General features: G+C 35.5%; 1 protein-coding gene across 1 annotated transcript; it reads left to right on the top strand.

Annotated features, from left to right (window-relative positions):
• Positions 1-6,668: 6,668 nt before the first annotated feature.
• Positions 6,669-8,221, top strand: LOC149996481 (uncharacterized). The gene has a single exon (XM_090258314.1). The coding sequence runs from the start codon at positions 6,747-6,749 to the stop codon at positions 7,599-7,601; it is 855 nt and encodes a 284-aa protein (XP_090114440.1). The 5' UTR covers positions 6,669-6,746; the 3' UTR covers positions 7,602-8,221.
• Positions 8,222-22,733: the final 14,512 nt, after the last annotated feature.

Here is a 22,733-nt window from a genome sequence, read left to right as displayed (position 1 = left end):
AAGTCAATCCCAGTTCCTCAGGGCTTTTTGGTAACAACCAGAGCCCAAGCATGTCTCCTTTAGGCTTGACATTCCAGTCAAAGTCTTAGTGAAAAAAAATATTAACAACTCGTCTTATTAGTTTTATGCAAAGAAAGTTATGTCATTACTTACTTCTTTAGAATGCCAAACTCTGGAGGGATCAGATAGGGAGAAAAATATACAGTGTGAAGGAAAATCTTTGTCCTTCTAATATTCACTGAACTTGCATTTCCATTATTTATATTATCATTTTTTGCCCCACTAAAAATTTTTTACTTTTGTTTTTCCATTACAGTTGTCCCATTTTTTTCCCACTCTTGCTTCCCTGAATCCTGCCCCCCCTTTCTCCCACATTCAGTCCCCACTCAGTTGTCCACGTCCATGGGTCATTTATACATGTTCTTTGACTAGACCCTTCCCCTTCTTACCCCCTTCTCTCCCTCCCATCTCCCCCTTTGTTACTGTTAGTTTATTTCTTGTTTACATACCTCTGGTTCAATTTTGCTCATTTGTTTGTGTTGTTCATTAGTTTCCCATAATAGGTGATAGCATAAGCTATTTTTCTTTCGTTGCCTGGCTAATTTCGCTAAGCATAATTCTCTCTAGTTCCAATCATGTTGTTGCAAATGGTAGAAGTTCCTTCTTTCTTTCAGTACTTATTCATTGTCATTTTCCCCCTTTGTACTCGTGTTCCTCTCTGTCTCTCTCTGTTTCTTCATCTTCTTAAAGCAGACCTTTTATCATCTCTTGCAGTGATGATTTGGTGGAGATGTATTTTTTTAGCCTTCTTTTGTCTTGGAAACTCCTTATTTCACCTTCCATTTTGAATGAGAGTCTTGCTGGGTAGAGTATTTTTGGTTGTAGGCCTTTGTTTTTCATTGCTTGGAATATTTTTTGCCATTCCCTTCTGGCTTGTAGTGTTTCTGCTGAGAAATCTGATGATAGCCTTATTGGAGCTCCCTTGTATGTTATTAGTTGTTTCTTTCTTGCTGCTTTTGATTCTCTCTTTGTCTTTGAATGTTGCCATTTTAATTATGATGTGTCTTGAAGTGGGCCTGTTGGGATTCATCTTCATTGGGACCGTTTGTGCTTCCTGGACTTGCGTGACTCTTTCTCTCATCGTGTTAGGGAAGTTTTCTGTCATTAGTTTTTCAAAGAGGTTTTCTATCCCTTGCTCTTCTTCTCCTTCTGGAATTCTTATGATACGAATATTATTACATTTCATGTTGTCCTGCAGCTGTCTTAGAGCCTCTTCAGTCTTGTTCAGTCTTTTTTCATTTTGTTGCACTGTCTGGGAGTTTTTGTCTGCATTGTCTTCCAGCTCACTGATCCAATCTTCTGCTTCCTCTAGCCTTATTTTAATTCCTTCTACTGTGTTCCTCAATTCAGAGATCGTATTCTTCATTTCCTCCTGGCTCTTATTGATAGCTTCTATGTCCTTTATCATGCTGGTGTAATTCTCAGTAAGTTCCTTGTAGTTTTTCTGGAGTTCCTTGTAGTTTCCGCTGAGCTCATTGAGCTTCTCCATAATCCATGTTTTGAATTCCATATCTGATAGTTTGCTCTCCTCTATTTCATTTAGCACTCTTTCTGGGGATTCTACTTTTCCTTTCGATGGGGGGTTCTTTCTCTGTCTCTCCATTTTTGCGACTTCTATTGTTTGTTGGTGCTTCTTAGAATGATCTCCACTTCCTGAATCTGCCCCTGGTGGCATCAGACCCTGTACCAGTCTGGGCCTAGGCAGCCTGTTGAAGACTTCCAGAGATCTACTGCCTTTGTCTGACTTCTTTAGTTGTTAATCTATTCAATCTGTGATTAGCCGTCAGGCTTAAGGACTGTGGGTGTGGCAGCTTAATTCCTGTAGGCAGGGCCTTTGCTTCCCCTCAGGCTGACGCCACTTGGAGGGCGGGGGTGGGGTGGGGTGGGAAATGGTCTGCCTGCAGTACTGGTGATGAGTCAGCACTGGGACCCGGTCGGCTGCTCTCTCAGTTTTCCCCTCAAAGCCACTGTGCTGAACTCTCCCCCCATGTCTTCAGTCCTCTCTGCCTTCCCTCTGCTTGAGCCCAGGGTAAGTGGGGGCCAAAATATTTTCGTATGTGATCCACTGAAGAGCTCTTTTTCTCCAGCTGTTTCTCTCTGGCTAGCAAGAAACCCTGTGGCTTTTCGCTTTTCACAGCTGGATACTATTTTACTTTCCACTCTGTTGCTGTAGGCTGGGAAGCTCAGCTGGGGGTTTAGACCCTGCCCTTCTCAGGGGGAACCCCCGGCTGCTGAGATGTTTCTCAGCCCCTTCAGCTGCCACCCATGGGAGCCCAGTCAGCCCTTCCACGTCTCCGCACTCCCTACCAGTCACGTTGTGATGTAGCGGCCTTTTCTGTCTCTCTGTGGTTATAAGACTTCTCTCCAGATAGTGTTCAGTTGGTTATTCCAGATGATTTCTCCAAAATTAAGTTGTAAATCCAGACTAGTTCTGGGAGGAGGTTAGTGGAGCTTCCACTTACTCTTGCATCATCTTGTTACTAACCACTGATTTTGATACTAATTTATTATAGAAATAACTACTTTTCTTTAAAATGATGCCTTCCTGTGTAGGCCTGTTTGGATGCTAATACAACATTGTTCATCATAAATTTTGTTCTGGGCATGGTCTTTTGGGTTGGAGGTAAGATTTTTATTTGGCAGATTAAGCCAGTTGTGTGCATGCTGTGTGCATGTGTGTGTATGTAAGAAAAGATGATAGATGATAGATAGATAGATAGATGATAGAAATATCAGAAAAAGTTTAACCTCTTCGTTTGGAAGTTACACAAAATCCAATTGACCTTTTTAAAAACATCTCATTGTCATGCATTCAGGTACTTTCTGCTGCAAACTGGCAGTCAAATATCACAAGAAAGGTTATTCTTGTTATTTTACAACCAGTTTGAACCAAAAAGTATTGCGTGCCCTTAGGAATATTCCAATTAAGCTCATCATGGTTGTCTTTTTAATTAATTAATTACTTAATGTTTGTCAAGTGTTTTGAAGATGCTAACTGAAATATATGTGCTAATTAGTATTATTTATGAAAAGCAAATAAGACATAAATTGTTTATATTTTCTCACAGGTATATCATTTTAGCTGTCTAGCTTTTATGAACGCAAGGAATAGTTGCATTTGTATAGTTGTGTAAAAATGCACAACACAAAGAAATATTTCAATTCAGAGACACAACTGATAAAATATAGATAATATTTTTCTCTGCTTATCTATCCTGTTTTTCTAGTTTTATCAGTGTTAAGTTGTCTTTGCATAATAAAATAGAAATGGTGTGTAAATGTCTAGTGTTCTTTGCATTAAGTAAACTGTAGACTTGTATGAGAACCTTGAGTTTCTAAATCAATTTAAAAGGAGGATTTAAGAAATATAGAAAAAGAGGATTGTTTTCTCATGATACTCTTTACTGGAAAGTTTTAATAGAGTAGCTGTTTCACTATGTCTTCTGTTTTACACTATTAGTGATAAAAGGAAAGGTCAGTCCATTTGAGCTCATTAAATTCTGACCTCACTGCTACAGTGCTCATGGATCTATAACTACAAGAAAATGCTGGTTGGGACTTGAAAAACACACACATATAATAGAAAATGAAGGGAGGCTGTGACAACTAACAAGTTGGGTTCTCCCTAGTCTGTGTCTCTTATTCATAACTGAGATGTTTCAGAGCCAAGAGACATAGGACTCCCAACACCAGAAAAGTTTTTTAGACTTTGAACCATGTCATCTTTGTTATTGAACCTAGTGTAGCAGCAAATCATATTTTTAAATATAAAATTGCAGGTTTTGCAACCTTTAAATCTTTTTTTGTCATTTTACTATTCTGATGTTACATTTTGCAGTTTTAATGTCATCTTCACTTGGTAATATTTACAGTAGCTAAATCAATGTTGAGGACACAGAATATTGAAGGATCAACTCTACTTATTCCAAATACACTTTAATATTTTGACTGCCAGACCAAAATTAGAGAAATAGCTGCAGTAGAATGATAATGAGAAGTTTAACAGTTTTATGATGGTTGAAGCTGACTTTATGAAAGTTGATAAATTTCATCTTGTAGGTTTCAATTTCTCACTCCCTACCGAGAAATGGGGAGAATACATTGGTACTGCATTTCAAATTGGCTAGATCAGAAGGAACAGCAGCTAAAATCCATTACAACCCAATTACATCCATCAGCTGAAGCTGTGTGCATTCAGTCGTGAACATCAGCATTTAATCCATAAAGAGGAACTAATGAGAAATTTGAAAATGGAATCCATGCATCAGTAAATTTGGAGAGATTTTTCTGGGATTAATGATCTGCCAGAGCATCTTCAACATTCTGGAAAGATAGTCTCTTTGGGTTTGTTTACTGACCAAGAGGGGAAAAAAAGGTGGTTTCCTTCTGTCTACTCATCAAATATATGAAAGAGTTTACTCATCATACTCTTTCAAAATAAGATGTTGTGTCTTTGAACAGGAAAGATTAAATTATTAGGTGGGGAATTCCAATCTAGATATAGTTGCAAGTATTCACAGATTTTTCCACTTCCACAGATAGTGAGAAAGAGGTGTTTTATTTTTTGTTTTTGTTTTTACTTGAGAACTGGGAGTATGTTTAGAGCTGCACAGAGGAGCAGCAATTCTATGCTGTAGAAATACAAAAAAATGCTTTTCTGTTGTTTTATTTTTGGTAATTGCACGGGTAGAAATATTCTACTTGTAAAATTGCAATTACTTAAAGAGGAACAAGGCAGCTTATAAATGATGTGGCATAAACTTGTTTGCAATTGTATAACTTTCTATGTATAATTTCTGACTGTAATAAACATATGGTTGGTGAAAACTAACTACTGGATGAAGCTTGAGAATTTAGGGAGATTTCTTAGTGTAGTCATTCAGATGAAAGAAATGTGTATGTAGAATGTAGAGGATCTGACTCCTAATGATGTTTGGAAGAGAATTTAGTTTCTATTTTTAAGTCATATAAGATAGTATAATTTGTTTCTTTGTTTTCTGGAGTTCCTGGAGTGTGTTTCTCTAGGTAAGTGTGACTATAACACATCATTATGTCAGTGGCTTTCATGCAGGTTAAAAACGGTATGAAATTACAGAGTCTTTATTTTTCTACTGATGCAGAGTTTCAGAGAGAAGTTCATCTTCTTTTCATCTTTAGAAAAATAAATTTCAAAAGGCATACAGAAGAGTTCGGTCTTTGTTTTTCTCACAACGGCAGTCCTGGAGAATTACTAGTGGGTGAAAAATATACACCTTCCAGTAGGTTATTATGGTTGTTGTGAAGATTGCATTGGGATGAGATAATGAGTGGACAGTGTGAAGATAAGTCAGACTGTATTTTTAAAAAATAATTTTTATTTTACTTTTTAATTGCCATTTAGTCCAGACTGTATTTTAAGTAAGAAAATATTGGCAGTGAGAACAGTATTGGGAGAAGAAGCATATTGAAAGATATATCAGGAATAGAATCAATAGAACTTGGGTCTTGAAAAGCCAGGATTTCTAGGTTGATGGTGATGCCATTATCGAGGGAGGAGGAAGATTTAGTTATTTAGTTGCCTTTCATGTATTTCCTCTTAAAATTTTTGAGAAGCTTTTTAGAATGCATCTATTGAGAAGAGGTGTCTAAACTTACGTACTGTAACTTCTGAAGGACTGGCTACATTTCTGGATCAGTTGATCAGACCTTATACCTGGTCCCATCTTTGTTACAGGTGAAAAAAGAAATCACATGAGAACCTTTTAAATTAAAAATAAAATAGTGAATCTTTCTGTGAATTTCAAAACATATCACCAGACACTTTTAATAAGATTTGAGATTTTCTTAAGAATATTTCTGTTCATGTGTGTTTAAGCAACCAACTCTGCCTAAGAAACGGTTTGGAGAATTCAGGCTATTTCAAAGCTGGATGAAGTCACCCTGAGACTGGGAAAAATTATTGATTGGTAATTTCCTCTCCTCTCAGGATATCTGTGGTTTTACAAACAGTGTATAGAAATACTTTAAAAAAATCTCTTAATTAAATTTAGTTCTGACCTCATTGACTCAAAAAGGACTGAGAAGCTGAAGACTGTGTTTATGTAATGAGGAAAGGGCAGAGAATGAGAAAAATAATTTAAAAATACAATAGGTAAAGATGGAGAAAACAGATGCAGATATGAACAATACAGATAGATTAATTAACTGCATTTTTTGACATGGTTACAGTTTTTAATGAAATGAAAGTCTACAAATATAAAGTGTCAGGATTTACAATGTTTAAAGGGATAGTAGAATTTTTAGATATCATTTCAGACTCTAGTATAATACATTCTTAAAAATTCATGAAACGTGTAACTAAATAAAATGAATGTAATTGTAAACTATGGGAATGATTTGCTAATCTTCACTTTGTTCTTCTACTGTTAAGTTGTGGCTGTTTATATTTTTTGCTTTCTTTCTTTATATTATTCCTTCAATGTCAAGTTTTCTCTTTCTCTGTTCTTTCATTTTATTTATTTAGCAAGTTATAAGGAAAATAAGTATTTTATTTAGACACAAATATTGATATATTTTTATTAACAGTTACATAAGAAGATTTTTTCTAAAGTTACTTCTCCTGACTCAGCTAGCAGCAACTTCCTTTCTTGCCCTAGTCTCCAGTTTCCACTGTTCACAGGTGAGCTCACCAACAGCCATTGCTCGTGATGGAGGCCATTAAGAAAAAGATGCAGATGCTGAAGCTGGACAAGGAGAATGCTCTGGATCGGGCAGAGCAAGCTGAAGCTGAGCAGAAGCAGGCGGAAGAAAGAAGTAAACAGCTGGAAGATGAACTGGCAGCTATGCAGAAGAAGCTGAAAGGAATTGAAGATGAGCTGGACAAGTATTCTGAAGCTTTGAAAGATGCCCAGGAGAAACTGGAGCTGGCAGAGAAGAAGGCAGCTGATGCTGAGGCTGAGGTGGCCTCCTTGAACCGTAGGATCCAGTTGGTTGAAGAGGAGCTGGACCGTGCTCAGGAACGCCTAGCCACTGCCCTGCAAAAGCTGGAGGAAGCTGAGAAAGCTGCCGATGAGAGTGAGAGAGGTATGAAGGTTAATGAAAACAGAGCTTTAAAAGATGAAGAAAAGATGGAACTCCAGGAAATCCAACTCAAGGAAGCTAAGCACATTGCAGAAGAGGCAGATAGGAAGGATGAAGAGGTGGCTCGTAAGTTGGTGATTATTGAGGGAGATTTGGAACGCACAGAGGAACGAGCTGAGCTGGCAGAGTCCCGTTGCCGAGAGATGGATGAGCAGATCAGACTGATGGACCAGACTCTGAAGTGTCTGAGTGCTGCTGAAGAAAAGTACTCTCAAAAAGAAGACAAATATGAGGAGGAGATAAAGATTCTTACTGATAAACTCAAGGAGGCAGAGAACCGTGCTGAGTTTGCTGAGAGATCGGTAGCCAAGCTGGAAAAGACAATTGATGACTTGGAAGATAAACTGAAATGCACCAAAGAAGAACACCTCTGTACACAAAGGATGCTGGACCAGATTCTGCTTGACCTGAATGAGATGTAGAGCCACCCCAGTCCTGCCCTGCCGCTGCTCCTCCCTGTGACTCTGACTCCGCCTGAGGCCAGTCTGCCAGAAGCTGACCTTTAAACTGAGGGCTGATCTTTAACAGGAAGGCTGCTTTCTCCTTTCGCTTTTCCCTACCCGCCATCCTCACCCAATTTTTTTCCACCCCTCTCTCCCCCGCCAGACTGTCCTTGCCTCTCCCATAGATTATAGTTGGGCTAGAGGTTGAGCACCTTTGGGAACAACATTTAAGGGAATGTGAGCACAATGCAAATTGTCTTTAAAAGCATGTTGTGATGTACACATTTTGTAATTACCTTTTTGTTGTAGCAACCATTTGTAAAACATTCCATATCCACAGTTCTCAAGTAGCAGTCTAATCCTTTTCACTTTTAGAAGGTAATTTTTCAGCTTAACCCGTATTGTCTTCTCCATAGAGGAGGGAAAGGGTATGGGCCTGCCTTACTGAGAGCCAAACAGAGCCCAGAGAAAGACTCACTGTGGGGCATCACTGATTTGTGCAGAGTACCAGCCAAACCAGAAAGGTGATTACAGGAGGAGTTAGCCCAAAAAAATTGATGTTCAGGTTTCAGCTTTAAGGTAATTTTTTTTCATCAAAAGTGACCAAACAAATTAAAATGGTGATACCTCTGTCTGAGACCAAATCCTTGTCCCACCTCTACCCCTTTCTCAGTGGCTCACAAAGTGGATTATGTGCCCCTGATGTTGAAGTGACAAATTATTCGCTCTCATGCCTCCTTGAAAGAAAGAATATTATGTTTTTGCCACTGATTTAGCCATATGAAACTCATCTCATTACCCTTTTCTGGGTCTGAAGCTGCTGTCTCTAAAAGTGCCATCTCATTGTGCTTTTTATCAGTTAGTGCTGGAGAAATCTTGAATAGTTTATGTACAAAACTGTTTTTAAATTTTATATTATTTTGAAACTTCGCTTCTTTGGGGTTGGGGTGCACTGGCCACCCCATCTGGCTGTGAAAGTGCTCTACAGTCTGGGTTGGCAGTGTGCTGATGTTTAAGTTTCTTTCCTTACCCAGTATCCCCTTACAGTGAGGTTTCTGTGAGGTCCGTTAGGTTTGCATCCTTCAGCTTATTGGCTTAAAATGTACTCTCCTTTGATGTGGTCTCTTTGGGGACCGATTGGGAGAAAGAGAAACCAATAGTACAACTATTTTGATACTGAAAATTGACAAATGTCTTTTTAAAATAAAGAACCAGTCCCTCCAAAAAATAAAAAAATAAAAAAATAAAGTTACTTCTCCTTCCTACTCCCATGTCCCTGTAGCATCTGAAAGTAAGCTTGCTGGCACAGCAATGGTTAATAAGTTGTCATAAGGCTGCTTATTGTCTATTCTATGAATAACAGTAGGCCTGGGTTTTATTTTATTTCTTTAACTTTTAAGTTTGAAACAATTTTAGATTTGCAAACAGTTGAAAAGATAGTGCAGAAGCTCCAATTACCTTTCACCAAGTTTCCCATAGTGATGACATCTTGTGTAACTATAGTGCAATGTCAAAACCAAGAATGTGTGTACATAGTTTTATGTCATTTTTGTTACATGTGTAAATTCTTATATCCACTATCACAATCCAGAACTAGTCCATCACCATAGACATCTACTGGTTCCATTATTTTGCCAGTTTGCATTATGTACAGTATAGAAGTCTTGCCATTTTTAAAATTCCTTTACCCTCTCCCATGTGTAATAACTGTCTTAAATATTTCTTTTATATAAATTGAGAGACACATAAGATAATGTTATGTTTTTTGCTTTGACTGTCAACATCATTTAGAAAACTCAAGAAGAAAACTCAAGAGTGAAAGAAAGTTTACTAAATTATCCTTATTTTTGTCCCTTCCATTGTTCTTCCTTCTTGATGCTCTAAGACTCCTTCTTTTACCATATCCTTTCCATTATAAGAACGTCCTTTGGCCATTCTTTTATGGTGAGTCTACCGTCAATACATTTTCTTAGTGTTTCTTCATTTGAGAGTGCCTTGATTTTCCATTTGTTCCCAAAGGGTATTTTTACTGGGTGTGTAGGATTCTGGATTGATAGCTCTTTATTGTTAGCACTTGAAAAAAATTGCACCACTTCCTTTTATAATTTCTTATGAGAAATCCACTTGTTATTCAAGTTGTTTCTCCACAATGGGTAAGGTATAATCTCTCTCCTGCTACTTTCAAGATTTTTTTCTTTGTGTTTTTTTGGTCTTTTTTTGTTTTCTGGAGTTTATAATGTATATTAGTGGATTTCTGGATTTCTTTGGATTTCTCCTATTACAAATCTGGTATACTTCTCAAATCTATAGGTGTGTATCATTTCTCAAATATGGAAAATTGTTAGCTATTATTTCTTCAAGTACTTTTTCAACCTCATCTTATTTCTCCTTTCCTTCTGGGACTCCAGTAGCACAAATATTAAATTTTTTGTTATAGTCCTACAGGTCCCCAGAGTCCTTTTTATTATTTTTTATTCAGCTTGTTTTCTGTCTGTATTTCAGATTGGGTAATTTCTATTGTTTACTAATTCTATTCTCTCCATTCTGCTTTTGGATCTCTCCATTGACTTTCAAAATTTCAGTAATCATATTTTTCAGTTCTAAATTTACATTTGGTTCTTCTTTTTATCTTATAAATATTTGGTAAGTCTTTTTTTTTTCTTTTTTCATTTGTTTTAAGCAAGTTTGTAACAAATTGCTTGTTGAATCATTTTTATGATGGGTGCTTTAGATAAGTACAAAATTTATATTATTTTGGTGTTGGTACCTGCTGATTGTCTTTTTTCATTTAAGTTGAAATTATCCCAGTTCTTGGAAGGGGTTGGGTAAGTTTTGGTTATATCCTAGACATTTTGGGTATTATAGGATCCTGCATGTTATTTAAATCTCCGGTTTTAGCAGACCTCTTCTGATACTGTGCTGGTGGGGCTAGGAGAGGTATTACATTACTAGTGCCGGCTGGAGTTAGAAGTCCGGAATCTCAACTAGACCTCCTTTGATACTTAAGGAGACAGAGGAGTATCTTGCTCCTGCTGGTAGTGATGGGATTTCAGGCTCCCCATCAGCCTAAGACATCTCTGGCTAGGATGTGTTACTGTTCCCCATGCAGTCTCCATTGACACTGTAAGTTGGGGGGAAGTCATGTTTCTTCTGGATAATGTTGAAAGTTCCAGCTTCCCACTTGCCTCTCTGAGTGCTACGACCACAGCGAGGGGTTGGAGGGTGCCTTGTTACTGCTTGGCACCCTTGTCAAAAATCAACTGAACATAGATAGATGGGTTTAATATTGTCTTTAGAAGAGCAGAATGTTAAATATTGTTTTTTACTTTTTTAGCGAGTGCTATCGTTTAGAGCCAGTCTAAGAAATCTTTTCCCACACAAAAGTTGCAAATATTTCTTCTTTGTTCTAATTATTATGTATAATGTGAAGTTGGGGTCAAGGCTGATTTTTTTTTCTATATTGCTTCTTCCCAAAAACATTTATTGAAAAAAATTATTTGAAGATTATTGAAAAGATTATTCAATTATGGTAATGCCTTTGTTGAAAGCAATTACCATGCACATGTGGGTGAATTCTGGACTCTTTTTTTCTATTGATTTACAAATCTATTTTAGACCAATACCATATGATTTGATTATAAGAGCTTTATTGTAAATCTTAAAATTAAGTAATAAATAAAAAACCTCCCACTTTATCTTATTGAAATTGTTTTAGCTATCCTATGGTCTTATCTGCCTGCCACTATCTAACAAAAAACTTCTGGGATTTGGATTGCTATTATGGTTGATCTATAAATCAATTTTTGAAGAATAAATACATATTACTTTTCAATTTATGAAAATAATATTTTCATTTACTTAGTTATATATTTTTTAATTTCCCAGTGATACTTATAGTTTTCAGTGTAGAGATGTTATAGAATTATCAAATTTATTCTAAGCAGTTTGTTTTTAAATTTTTGTTTGCTCTTAGAAATGCCATTTTAAACTTTCCCTTTCAGTTATGTGTTACTACTATAGAAACATAATTGGTACTTTGATATTGCTAAATTCACTTTTTCCTTGTATTAGATTGCCACATAGGCAATCACATCACATACAAGTAAAAATGTCCAATTTTTGTTTTGTTCTCTTTCTTTCTCTCTCCCTTCCTTCCTTCCTTCCTTCCTTCCTTCCTTCCTTCCTTCCTTCCTTCCTTCCTTTCTTTCTTTCTCTTCTTTCTTTCTTTCTTTCTTTCTTTCTTTCTTTCTTTCTTTCTTTCTTTCTTTCTTTCTTTCTTTCTTTCTTTCTTTCTTTCTTTTTTCATTCTTTCTCTCTTCCCTTATTCCCCTTCTTTTTTTCCTCCCTCCTTTCCTCCTTTCCTCCCTCCCTTCCTTCTTTTCTTCCCTTCCTTCCTCTTCAAACCTTGTGAATTTTTATTTGTTTTGCTTGCCTTCTTGCACTGAATATGACCTTTAATACAATACTGAATAAAGTAGTGAGAATAAATCCTAAACTTGCTCCCAATCTTGGGGACTCATTTTTCTCTTTATTCTTCTTTTTTAATTTGATCTTTATTGTATTTTCTCCCATTACTATTTAGTCCCCTTATACTCCCCTCCCCCCAGCAATCACCACACTGTTGTCCACATCCAAGGGACTCATTTCTTTTCAGCATTAAGTATGGTCTTAGTTGTAGGCTTTTGTACATGTTTATTTGTTTGTTTTGAAAAGTGTTGACTTTTTCCAAATAAATCTTTTACAATTTATTAACCTTTTGTTTTTTTAAGAATTAAGAAATGTGTTAGGGTATCATAATTCAATCATACTTCCATTACCCTTTCCTTATTACTGACAACATTTTGACATATGTTTAAATAATGTATTACATGGTGCACAGATATTTCTAAAATGTATATCTTATTATGGGATTTTTTTTACAATAAAATCATAGAATTTTAAATTTATTTATTTTTTAAACTTAGTACTAACATGTTTGGTATTAATACTATATATTCTGTTATCTTTAATATCTTTTCAATTTCTTTTTAATTCAGCATTTCTGGTAGACACTGTGCATTTTTATTCAACCTGAGAGCTTTTTCCTTTAGTAGATACTTTAGATTTACAGTTAGAATTTATGTACACAATCAATATGAATGATATAATAGATACAATGAAAGAATGAAAGGAACTTGGTGCTTAAGAAATAGGGAACACACAGACTTTTCAAGGACAAATAGAACAAATAAAAATAGATAAAGAATTATGCCTTAAGAGAAATTCCAATTAAATTCCTAAAGCAAAAATAATACAGTCCATATTCTCTGAATATAATGCAATAAAATCAGAAGCTTAAAGTGTCTGTGCAGGTACAACTTCAAAAATATTCTTCTAAATAAAGACAAAGTCTATGCAGAAATTAATGACCATTTTGATACTAAAAGACATTAATGGCAGCACATATTAAAAGCTGTAGTATCTGTCCAAAGTCATACAGAGCTGAAAAATGAGAGCATAAAATGTAAATATTTTAAAATAAAAATGTAATATTAATACATTATGTGTACAAAAGTAAGAAGCCAGGTAAAAAGCAAAGCTAAAGAAAATAAAAGGAATTAATAGAGGTAAGTCAGAAACAGAAACTAACTAAATGAAAAACAGGAATAAAGAGTAGAGGTTCCCTGGCTGCTGTGGCTCAGTGGATTGAGCATTGGCCTGCGAGCCAAGTGTCGCTGGTTCGATTCCCAGTCAGGGCACATGACTAGGTTACACGTCAGGTCCCCAGTTGGGGGCGTGAGGGAGAGGCAACCACACAGTAATGTTTCTCCCCCTCTCTCTAAAAATAAATAAATAAATAAACAAAATAAAAAATAAATTAATTATTTAAAAAAGAGCAGAGGTTATCAATAAAACTAAAAACAAACTTTAAAATTATCAATAAAATGTACAAACTTGGGTAACTTTCAGCAATAAAAATAGAAATAAAAAACAGTAAGAATGTTACATATAGTGCCAATTTAAATATGTTAAAAATTGAGCACCTTAATAAAAGGTATCATTTTCTATAATACAAGTTACCAAAGTCCACATAAAGAATGGTTGAAAATGTTGCTAGTACATGGGGAAAATATTGGAAGCTTATTTGCCACGACAAGGTGAAAACAAGGTCAGAGTGTTTTATGAGTGAGGCTAATTGTACCTCTGTAAAAGAAATAATTTCCTTGTAATATGTGTTTCTTGATTGACAGAAAAGAAGATAATCTTTCTCAAAGCATTCTATAGGTGTAGCATAACGCTGATATCAAAACTGAATTTAAAAAAAATAGCACATAAAAGAAAACTCATGAACCCAGAATTGAATATCATAAACTATTACCAAATTAATTTCAGGAATGCTTAGCAGACTACTAACACATTATGTTCAAAAGGTGCATGTTGAGAATGCAAAAGTTTTCAAAAGATGAATCATAATTCATTAATATAATTAGTACATTAACAAATTAAGGATAAAAATAAACAAGCATCTCAATATAAATGACTAAGTCATTTGACTTACTATATTTGTTATCAATTCATAAAAAAAAGCTGTTAGCAAACTAGTTATAGATATAAACTTTCAAAATTTGGTGTTACATCTATCAGAAACCTTCAGAAAACATATTAAATAATAGCAAAATACCTTAAGTGTGGTAGGTTGAATAATATATTATATCTCCCTCCAGAAAAACGATTCTAATCCCCACAACCTGTGAATATGTTACTTTACATGATAAAAGTGACTTTGCTGATGTGATTCCATTAAGGATCTTGAGATAAGGAAGTTTTCCTGGATTTTCTGGATGACAGAAATTTAGAAACAAAAGGCATTGTGATAATGAAAACAAGAGTTTGGAGTGAGGTGAAGAAGGAGCATTGAGCCAAGGAATGGTTGGTAGAGGCAAGGAACAGATTCTCCTTTGGAGCCTCCAGAAGGAACCAGCTCTTCCAATAGCCTTGATTATAGTCCCATGAGGCTCATTTAGATTCTGATAACCAGTACTGTAAGAGAATATATTTATGTTTTAAGTCGCAAAGTTTGTGGTAATTTGTTACAGTAGTACCAAAAAAAAAAAAAAAAAGAAAAAGAAAAAAAAACTAATACAAAAGGAAGTTGCAATAAATCAGAAATAAGATGAGAATCCTTCTCATTTGTTAATACTGATATTTATTGGAAATACTAGACCATAAAATATAATGAAATTAAAAGAACATATGTCTGTATGTGTATACACATACATACACACATAATATGTGACGAAGACAAACTGATTGTTTACCAAAAAAAGGGAGAAAAAAAACCAGTGAGAATCAAAGAAAAAAAGTATTAGAATGAGAAAAAGTCCAGGAAAGTAGCCAGATTTAAAAAAATCAATAACGTTCTTATACACTAGCAATAACTGATTTTAAATGTGTTAGAAAAATGGGTCCCATTTAGAATAGCCACAAAACTCATTAAATAATTATGATTAGGTGTGACCAGAAGCTTATAAAACCTATTGAAAAAACAACTATAGAAGTTTCATTAAGGTCACAAAGCAAGCCCTGGAAAAAGGGAAAAGTTACTCTTTGTTCTTGCTTCAACAGTTTTCAGTGTGTGAGAGAGGCAAACTCTCAAAATTATTCTTCTTATTAAAAATAATTTGAAAATTAAAACCTATGATGATTTAAAATTTATTATGGAGAAAAATAAACACAGGGTAAAGAATATTTGAAAGAAAGACCAACTAGAGACTAGTCCTGCCAAATATAAAAACATGTAGAATTAGAGCAAGTTAAAGAGTTGGTTATTGTTTTACTTTACACATTAAAATTTGAAATTCACCTGGAATTGATTTTGTGTATGGATTGATGCAAGAATTAAGATTTGTTTATTTCCGTGTGGATAACAAATTGGTTCAGCACCATTTACTGACAATACTGTCTTTTTCTCACTGCTGCACAGTGCTACCTTTATCCTAAGTCAAACCGCCCCTGTACAATATTGTTCTGAACTCTTGATTGGTTTTCAAATGCTCTATTTGTTCTAATTTGTACTAATGTTATACTGTCTTAAATATATTTCACACCGTTTTTGATAAAACCTTTTGTAAGTACTCCAACATTTTACTTGTTTATTGTCTTTGTTATATAAAGATTGTCTCACCCATGAATATATAAATTTTATAATTATTTGATCTATTTCCTTAAACAAGTGTTTGTCATTTTCTACAAAAGATGTGTTTGTCTATCATTTTGTTCAATTAAAAAAATTTTACTCTTTGGTAACTATCAATTATTGAGAGATGTGTAGTAAATTCCCCACTATGATCATATATCTGTCTATTTTCACTTCTGCCCATTTTTGCTTTTTGTATTTTGAGGCTATGTGTTCAGGGACATATAAACTTAAACCATTGTATTATTATACATAGGATATGTTTCTTGTAAGTTGCCTTTAGTTGTTCTTTTTTTATTCTAGTCTCACAATCATTGTCTTTTAATTGGAACATATATTACAGTTATATTTATTTAATTGTGATATATTTGAACTTAAGTATATCATCTTACTATTTGTTTACTATCTCATCAGTTAATCACTTTAAAGTTAGTTAATAAAAACAAGTTAGATACAGTTAATTTCTATTTCTCATACTTAAAAAATAAATTTTAGTATAAAATATGAGACTTGAAACAAGAAATGCATACTTTAAAGAACAGTGATATATAAGAACTCTGGAAACTAAACTGGTATTTTTATTTTTTAAATTTATTAAAAATATATTTTATTGTTTATGCTATTACAGCTGTCCCAATTTTCTCTCTTTGTCCCCCCACTCAGCTTGCCCCCCACTATCACAAGCAATCCCCACATCATTGTCCATGTCCATGGGTCATGCATAATTGGTCTTTGACTAATATCTCCAACTTCTTTCAACCAGTCCCCATTTCCCACTTCATCTCTCACAGATGTCAGTTCGTTCCATGTGTCTATGCCTCTAATTCTATTTTGCTCATTAGTTTATTTTGTCATTAGATTACACTTATAAATGGGATTGTATGGTATTTGTTGTTCACTGACTGAATTATTTCATTTAGCATAATAGTCTACAGTTCTATCCATGCTGTCGCAAAAGATAAGAAGTCCCCTTTTCACTGCCGCATAGTACTCCATTGTGTAAATGCACCGCAGTCTTTTTTTTCATCCACTCAGCTACTGTTGGGCACTTAGAGTATAAATAGCACTGCTATTAACACAGGGGTGCATATAGTCTTTTGAATTGGTGTTTCTGGATTCTTAAGATGTATTTGCACAAGTGGGAATGCAGTTCCATTTTTTTAATTTTTGAGAAAACTCTGTACTGTTTTCCACAGTGGCTGCACCAGTCTGCATTCCCACCAACAGTGCACTAGATTTCCCTTTTTCTACATCCCTGCCAGCATTTGTTTGTTGATTTATTAATGATAGGCATTTTGGCAGGGGTGAGGTGGTATCTCATTGTGGTTTTAATTTGCATATCTCTGATGGCTTGCGATGTTGAGCATCCTTTTGTATATCTATGGGCCATCTGTGCTCCTTGGAGAAGTGTCTATTCAGGTCCTTTGCCCATTTTTTAATTTGATTGTTTTTCTTCCTGGTGTTGAGTTGAATAAGTTATTTATATATTTTAGAGATTAAACCCTTGTCTGATGTATCATTGGCAAATATGTTCTCCCAAACAGTGGGTTCCCTTTTCATTTTGATTATTTAATTAGCTGTGCAGAAGCGTTTTAATTTGATGTAGTCCCATTTGTTTATTTTTTTTCTTTGTTTCTCTTGCCCTACGAGATATGTGGGCAAAAATATTTCTGCTAGGATTTTTATGGTATCATGACTTATATTTAAGTCTTTTATCCATTTTGAGTTTATTCTGGAGTATGGTGTAAGTTGGTGGTCTAGTTCATTTTTTTGTATGTACTAGTTCAGTTTTCTCAACACCATTTATTGAAGAGACTGTCTTTATTTCATTGTATGCATTGCCTCCTTTGTCAAATATTAATTGACCATAAGAGTGTGGGTTTATTTCTGGGTTTTCTGTTCTGTTCCACTGACCTGTGTGTCTGTTCTCATGCCAATACTACTAAACTGTTTTGATTACAGTGACCTAGTATAGTTTTATACCAGGTATTGTGATCCCTCCTACTTGGCTCTTCTTTCTCAAGACTGCTGAGTCTAGTCAGTATCTCTTTTGGTTCCATATAAATTTATGGAATTTGTGCTCTAGAGCTCTGAAATATGCCATTGGTATTTTAATAGGAATTATGTTGAATCTATAGATTGCTTTGGGTAGCATGGACATTTTAATGATGTTAATTCTTTCAATCCATGAACATAGTAAGTGCTTCCAATTATTTGTATCTTCCTCAATTTCCTTCTCCAGTGTCCTATAGTTTTCTGAGCACAGGTCTTTTACCTCCTTGGTTCAAGTTATTCCTAGGTACCTTTGTTGTTGTTGTTGTTGCAATAGTAAATGGGATTATTTTCTTAGTTTCTCTTTCTGATAGTTCATTATTGGTATATAAAAATGCCATTGCTTTCTGAGTATTGACTTTATATCTGGCTATTTTGCTGAATTCATTTATTGATCTATTAATTTTTTTGTGAAACCTCTATGATTTTCTATGTATAATTTCATGTCATCTGTGAATAATGATAGCTTTACTTTCTTCTTTCCAATTTATTTCTTCTTCTTGTCTGATCATTGTGACTAGGACTTCCAATACATTTTCAATAAGAGTGCTGAAAGTAGACATCCCTGTCTTATTCCTGGCCTTAAGAGAAACACTTTTAATTTTTGCCTACTGAGTATGTAAACTGGTATATTTAATGATTTTATTATTTCCAGAGTGATAATGAGATATGAGAGTTCAGGATAGTTAGGAGGCCAAGGTTAGAAAGTTAATATTTGCTCTGTTCAAGGACAATCCTGTACTGAAGCCAATATTCTGATTGCATGTGTACATCCTCTTGTAACAAATTGTGAACAAGCCATGTCTAATCATTAAGAGATATTTGTTTTTGTTTTCTACTATATATTTAAACCTGCTAAGTAGGTCTGGATAATTTCTAGCCTTCCTCTCTGAAATCATATAGATAAGGTTCCCATGACTTTTCTGGCCCCTCTGTTAAAATCTTATGGCCAACATTTACAGACAGCTTTAATTGATAACTGCATTTTTAGAGTTAAAAATAAAACACAAATTTTGAACTTGATTATTTTATTTTATCTTCTTCCTTCTTTATCTGGGTCCTGGTGTGGGTAGTACCATTGCCTTGAGTGTGTCAGTGTGCTCCCCCCTGCTACCATGTGCACGATGTTTCTCCTTCTTCTTCATCTTGCTAACTGTGGGTTAGGAACCCATCAGGATCATTGTAAGGGAAAGAAAAGAGAAAAGTGGGATAATTTTTTTCTGGACATGTGTTATGGTTGGGGGCTTCTGCCCTCTGGGTCTGTCAGGTATTTAGCATTGACTCTGCTGTGCATGCTTCCATAGATTAATGGAGGCTCCTATTGAAAACATGAAACTTATTGTCTTTAGACTTGACACTGAACTCTCTCCCAGTCCTGCTTGTTTCCTGACAATTCCCTCTGCACAGATGTTTCTAGGGTATTATTCCTTAGGTAAATAGATACAATCTTTTGCCTTTACATTGGTCAGTAAATATTAGTTCACTGTAACTTACTCCTCAACTTAGAGGATATATAGCAAATTCTATGAATGATCCTGGTGAAATTTTTCTTTTCTGACTTCAGGTAAAAGTGTAAGCACTATCCCCTCCTCCCTGTATTGAGGAGACAGTACTCTTAAATGCTCCAAAAATTCTTCTTACAACTTCTTAACTTCTTCGTCGGCTTTTATTTATTTGATGTTTATGAGTTGCCCTACTGATTCTGGGAATCGACTTTGAGGTATTTGCTTAACAGGCTCTCTCATAATATGCTTTGGTGACAATCATCATTTATGCTGAAGCTCTTGAGCTAAAACTGCCAAGTAATATTCACTCATTCCTTCATGTGTGCATATACGTTTAACAAATTTTGATTATTTACTATATGCTAAGCACTACTTTTGGCATCTTGGCAAATGAAAAGAGAAAGAAAATTTCTGCCTTCTTCCTAGATAGAGGAGACAACAAGATTATGTATATTATATTGCATATTAGAAGGCAGTAAGTAAATGCAGAAAAAATAAGGAAAGAAAACAAAGAGGTGGGGTAGGGATGTGGAAATAATTTTAAATAGAGTGGTCAAGGAAGGTTTCACTAAGGTTATGATCTGAGAGAAGACCTCTATGCAAAGAGTGTTCTAGACAGATGTACCTGAAGTGGGAGCAAGCTTGACCTGGCTGAAGAACATAAGGAGACCAATGGCTGGAATTGCATGACAGATGTACAGAGTAGTAGAAAATTCAGGCACAGAATAAAGTGGGGAGCTAGTGTACAGAGAGAGTTAAACACTGTAGTTTTACTTCCTGGGTGACCAAGGAAAGCATTGGGAGGATTAGAACAATCACTGACTTAAAGCTGTTAAATAATCATTTTGCCTTTGTACTAAAATAAACTCTAAGGAAGATGAATATAAAAGCAATGAGACTAATTAGAAAGTTATTGCCGTATTCCAGGCAAGAGACGATTATGGACTGGATCTGGGAAGTAGATGCTGAGGTGGTAAAATAGAAAGGTCAGTTTAAGGCAGTGGTTCTCAACCTTCCTAATGCTGCAACCCTTTAATACAGTTCCTCATGTTGTGGTCACCCCAACCATACAATTATTTTTGTGGCTATTTCATAATTGTAATTTTGCTACTGTTATGAATAGTAATGTAAATATCTGATATGCAGAATGTATTCTCATCATTACAAATTGAACATAATTAAAGCATAGTGATTAATCATGAAAACAATATGTAATTATATATGTGTTTTCCGATGGTCTTAGGCGACCCCTGTGAAAGGGTCGTTGGGCCCCCAAAGGGGTCGCAACCTACAAGTTGAAAACCGCTGGTTCAGGGATATATTTTGAAAGTAGATGCAAGAGGACTTGCTGACAAATTTGATGTGGGGTATGAGAGAAAGAGAGGAGGTAAAGGTAATGCCAAGATTTTTGGTCCAAGCAATTGAAAGAATTAATTACAATTAATAAACAAGAAGAGAGAAATAGATTTATGGGGGCTGCAAAAAGCCAGTGAACAAAGCTGGGGGTTCATTTTGATTTTTGCACATGTTTAAGTTAATTTACTTAATAGGTATCTTATTGGAGATGTTGAGCAGGCTGTTAGAATCTGGAGTTCAAAAGTTTAGTGGTGAGGTCTCAAGTGAAAACATTAATTAGAGAGTCATGAGAGTATGCATGCCAGAATTGGATCGCTAAGGGAAGCAGTAAAAAAAAAAAAGACTTAGAGAAGAGAACAGGTGTAAGGATTGAACCAAAGTCACAGGAAAGGCCAGAACAATGAGGAGGCGCTAGCACACTGACTGTAGGTATGTGCTATGACATAAGAGGAAAACAAAAACACAGGAGTCCGGGAAGCCAACAAGAAAGTGTTCAAGCCTGAGAGAATGATCACTTGGGTCAAATGCTCTAGGAGGTATAATAAGATCAGAACTGAATTTCAATCATTGCATTTAACAACAGGGAGGTTACTGATGACCTTGACAAGGGCACTTTCAGTGGAGTGGTGAAAGCCTGTTTGGACAAAATAAGAAAGCAAATGGGGGAAATTTAAAACATTTCAGGTAGAGACCACTCAGTGAAACTTTCACTGCAATTAGAGGAATGGCATAGCAGGTGGGAAGGGAATTGGGGGCAACAGTGGCTTTTTAGAACGTTTAATAGGTGGACGCTGATTGCAATCTTATAATAAAGAAGGAAATACTGTCCCAGGTAAGAAAGAGGGAATTTTTGCTGGAGCTATATTTTTATGTAAAAAACACAGGGTGTAATTTCACACCTAAAAGACATTGCCCAGTGATAAGCCTTGGGAGAGGAGCTGTTCAAGAAACTGTGAGGCTATCATATGGGAAGAATCACGTACGTAATTGGAGATTGAAATCACTTGATATAAGATAGGAGCGACATTTGAGAGTGTTACAGCCAGACTGGACTAAACCAATGAGGCTGAGTGTCCCAACGGTTGATAAAGGGCTGAAACAAGAAAGTATGAGTATAATAGACGGTAAAGCATTGGACCTGGGGTTCTACTGACTCAGAGGGCTTGGAGAAGCAGTGTTCTCAGGAGATAATCAGTCTTCTTTTAGGGCAAGATGAAGGGAAATTTCAGAGAAGACTAAGAATGCAGTTTTTCTTACTGAGCAATTATGGACCCTAGAGGGCACAGTGGAAGGGTTTCAGGAGTGAGGAGAGATTGGAGATGGGGACAGAATGTAGGATGCATGGAGCCATAGCAGAACTGGAGTGGAGAGATGAGTGGGGACCTAGGATTTCTAGGCTTGTGTGGTCCCTGGTAGAAGCTGCAACAAAGAGCATAATGAGATAAATCTTAGCGACTCAGGGCAGATAGATATTGAGATTCTGAGTGTTGGGGGTGGAAGCGGGGGATGAATGACTTTCTCTTCCTTCTTCCTAAAGTAGGCTTCGGGCCCATGACTAGGTCTCATCGAGCTCAGGACTTCGTGACCCTTGTTGATAGAGAGTAGGAGTCTCATTTTAATTCTTTGTCTCATGCAGAATATACCCCAGAATTAAAAAAAAAATTTTTTTGTATCATATTGAATTATAGTTAGCAGTTTTTAGAGTGTATGTACTAGAAACATACATAATATCTTGACTTTTGTTCAATTTCACTTTTGGATCATTTGATTCATTTAATAATTATCATAGTCATAAATCTACTTCTGCTTTTTAAATCCATAATGCATAATGAGTAGACGATGTTTATCATAACAAAGACTTAACTCATATTTTGATTACTGTGAAATATGGGGAAGGGATACTTCTTATCTACTGTGCTATTCTGGCTATAATCACTGATTTAATAAAGGAAAAGGTGTGATTTTGACCCAAGATGAAGAAGTTCCAAAAGAGGGTATAAAGGAGGGGTAATCTAGAAATTA

Source organism: Furipterus horrens, unplaced genomic scaffold (genome assembly GCF_987537825.1).
Source record: "Furipterus horrens unplaced genomic scaffold, mFurHor1.1.pri manual_scaffold_12, whole genome shotgun sequence".
Taxonomy (NCBI): Eukaryota; Metazoa; Chordata; class Mammalia; order Chiroptera; family Furipteridae; genus Furipterus; species Furipterus horrens.
This window is presented reverse-complemented; position numbering and strand designations above follow the sequence as displayed.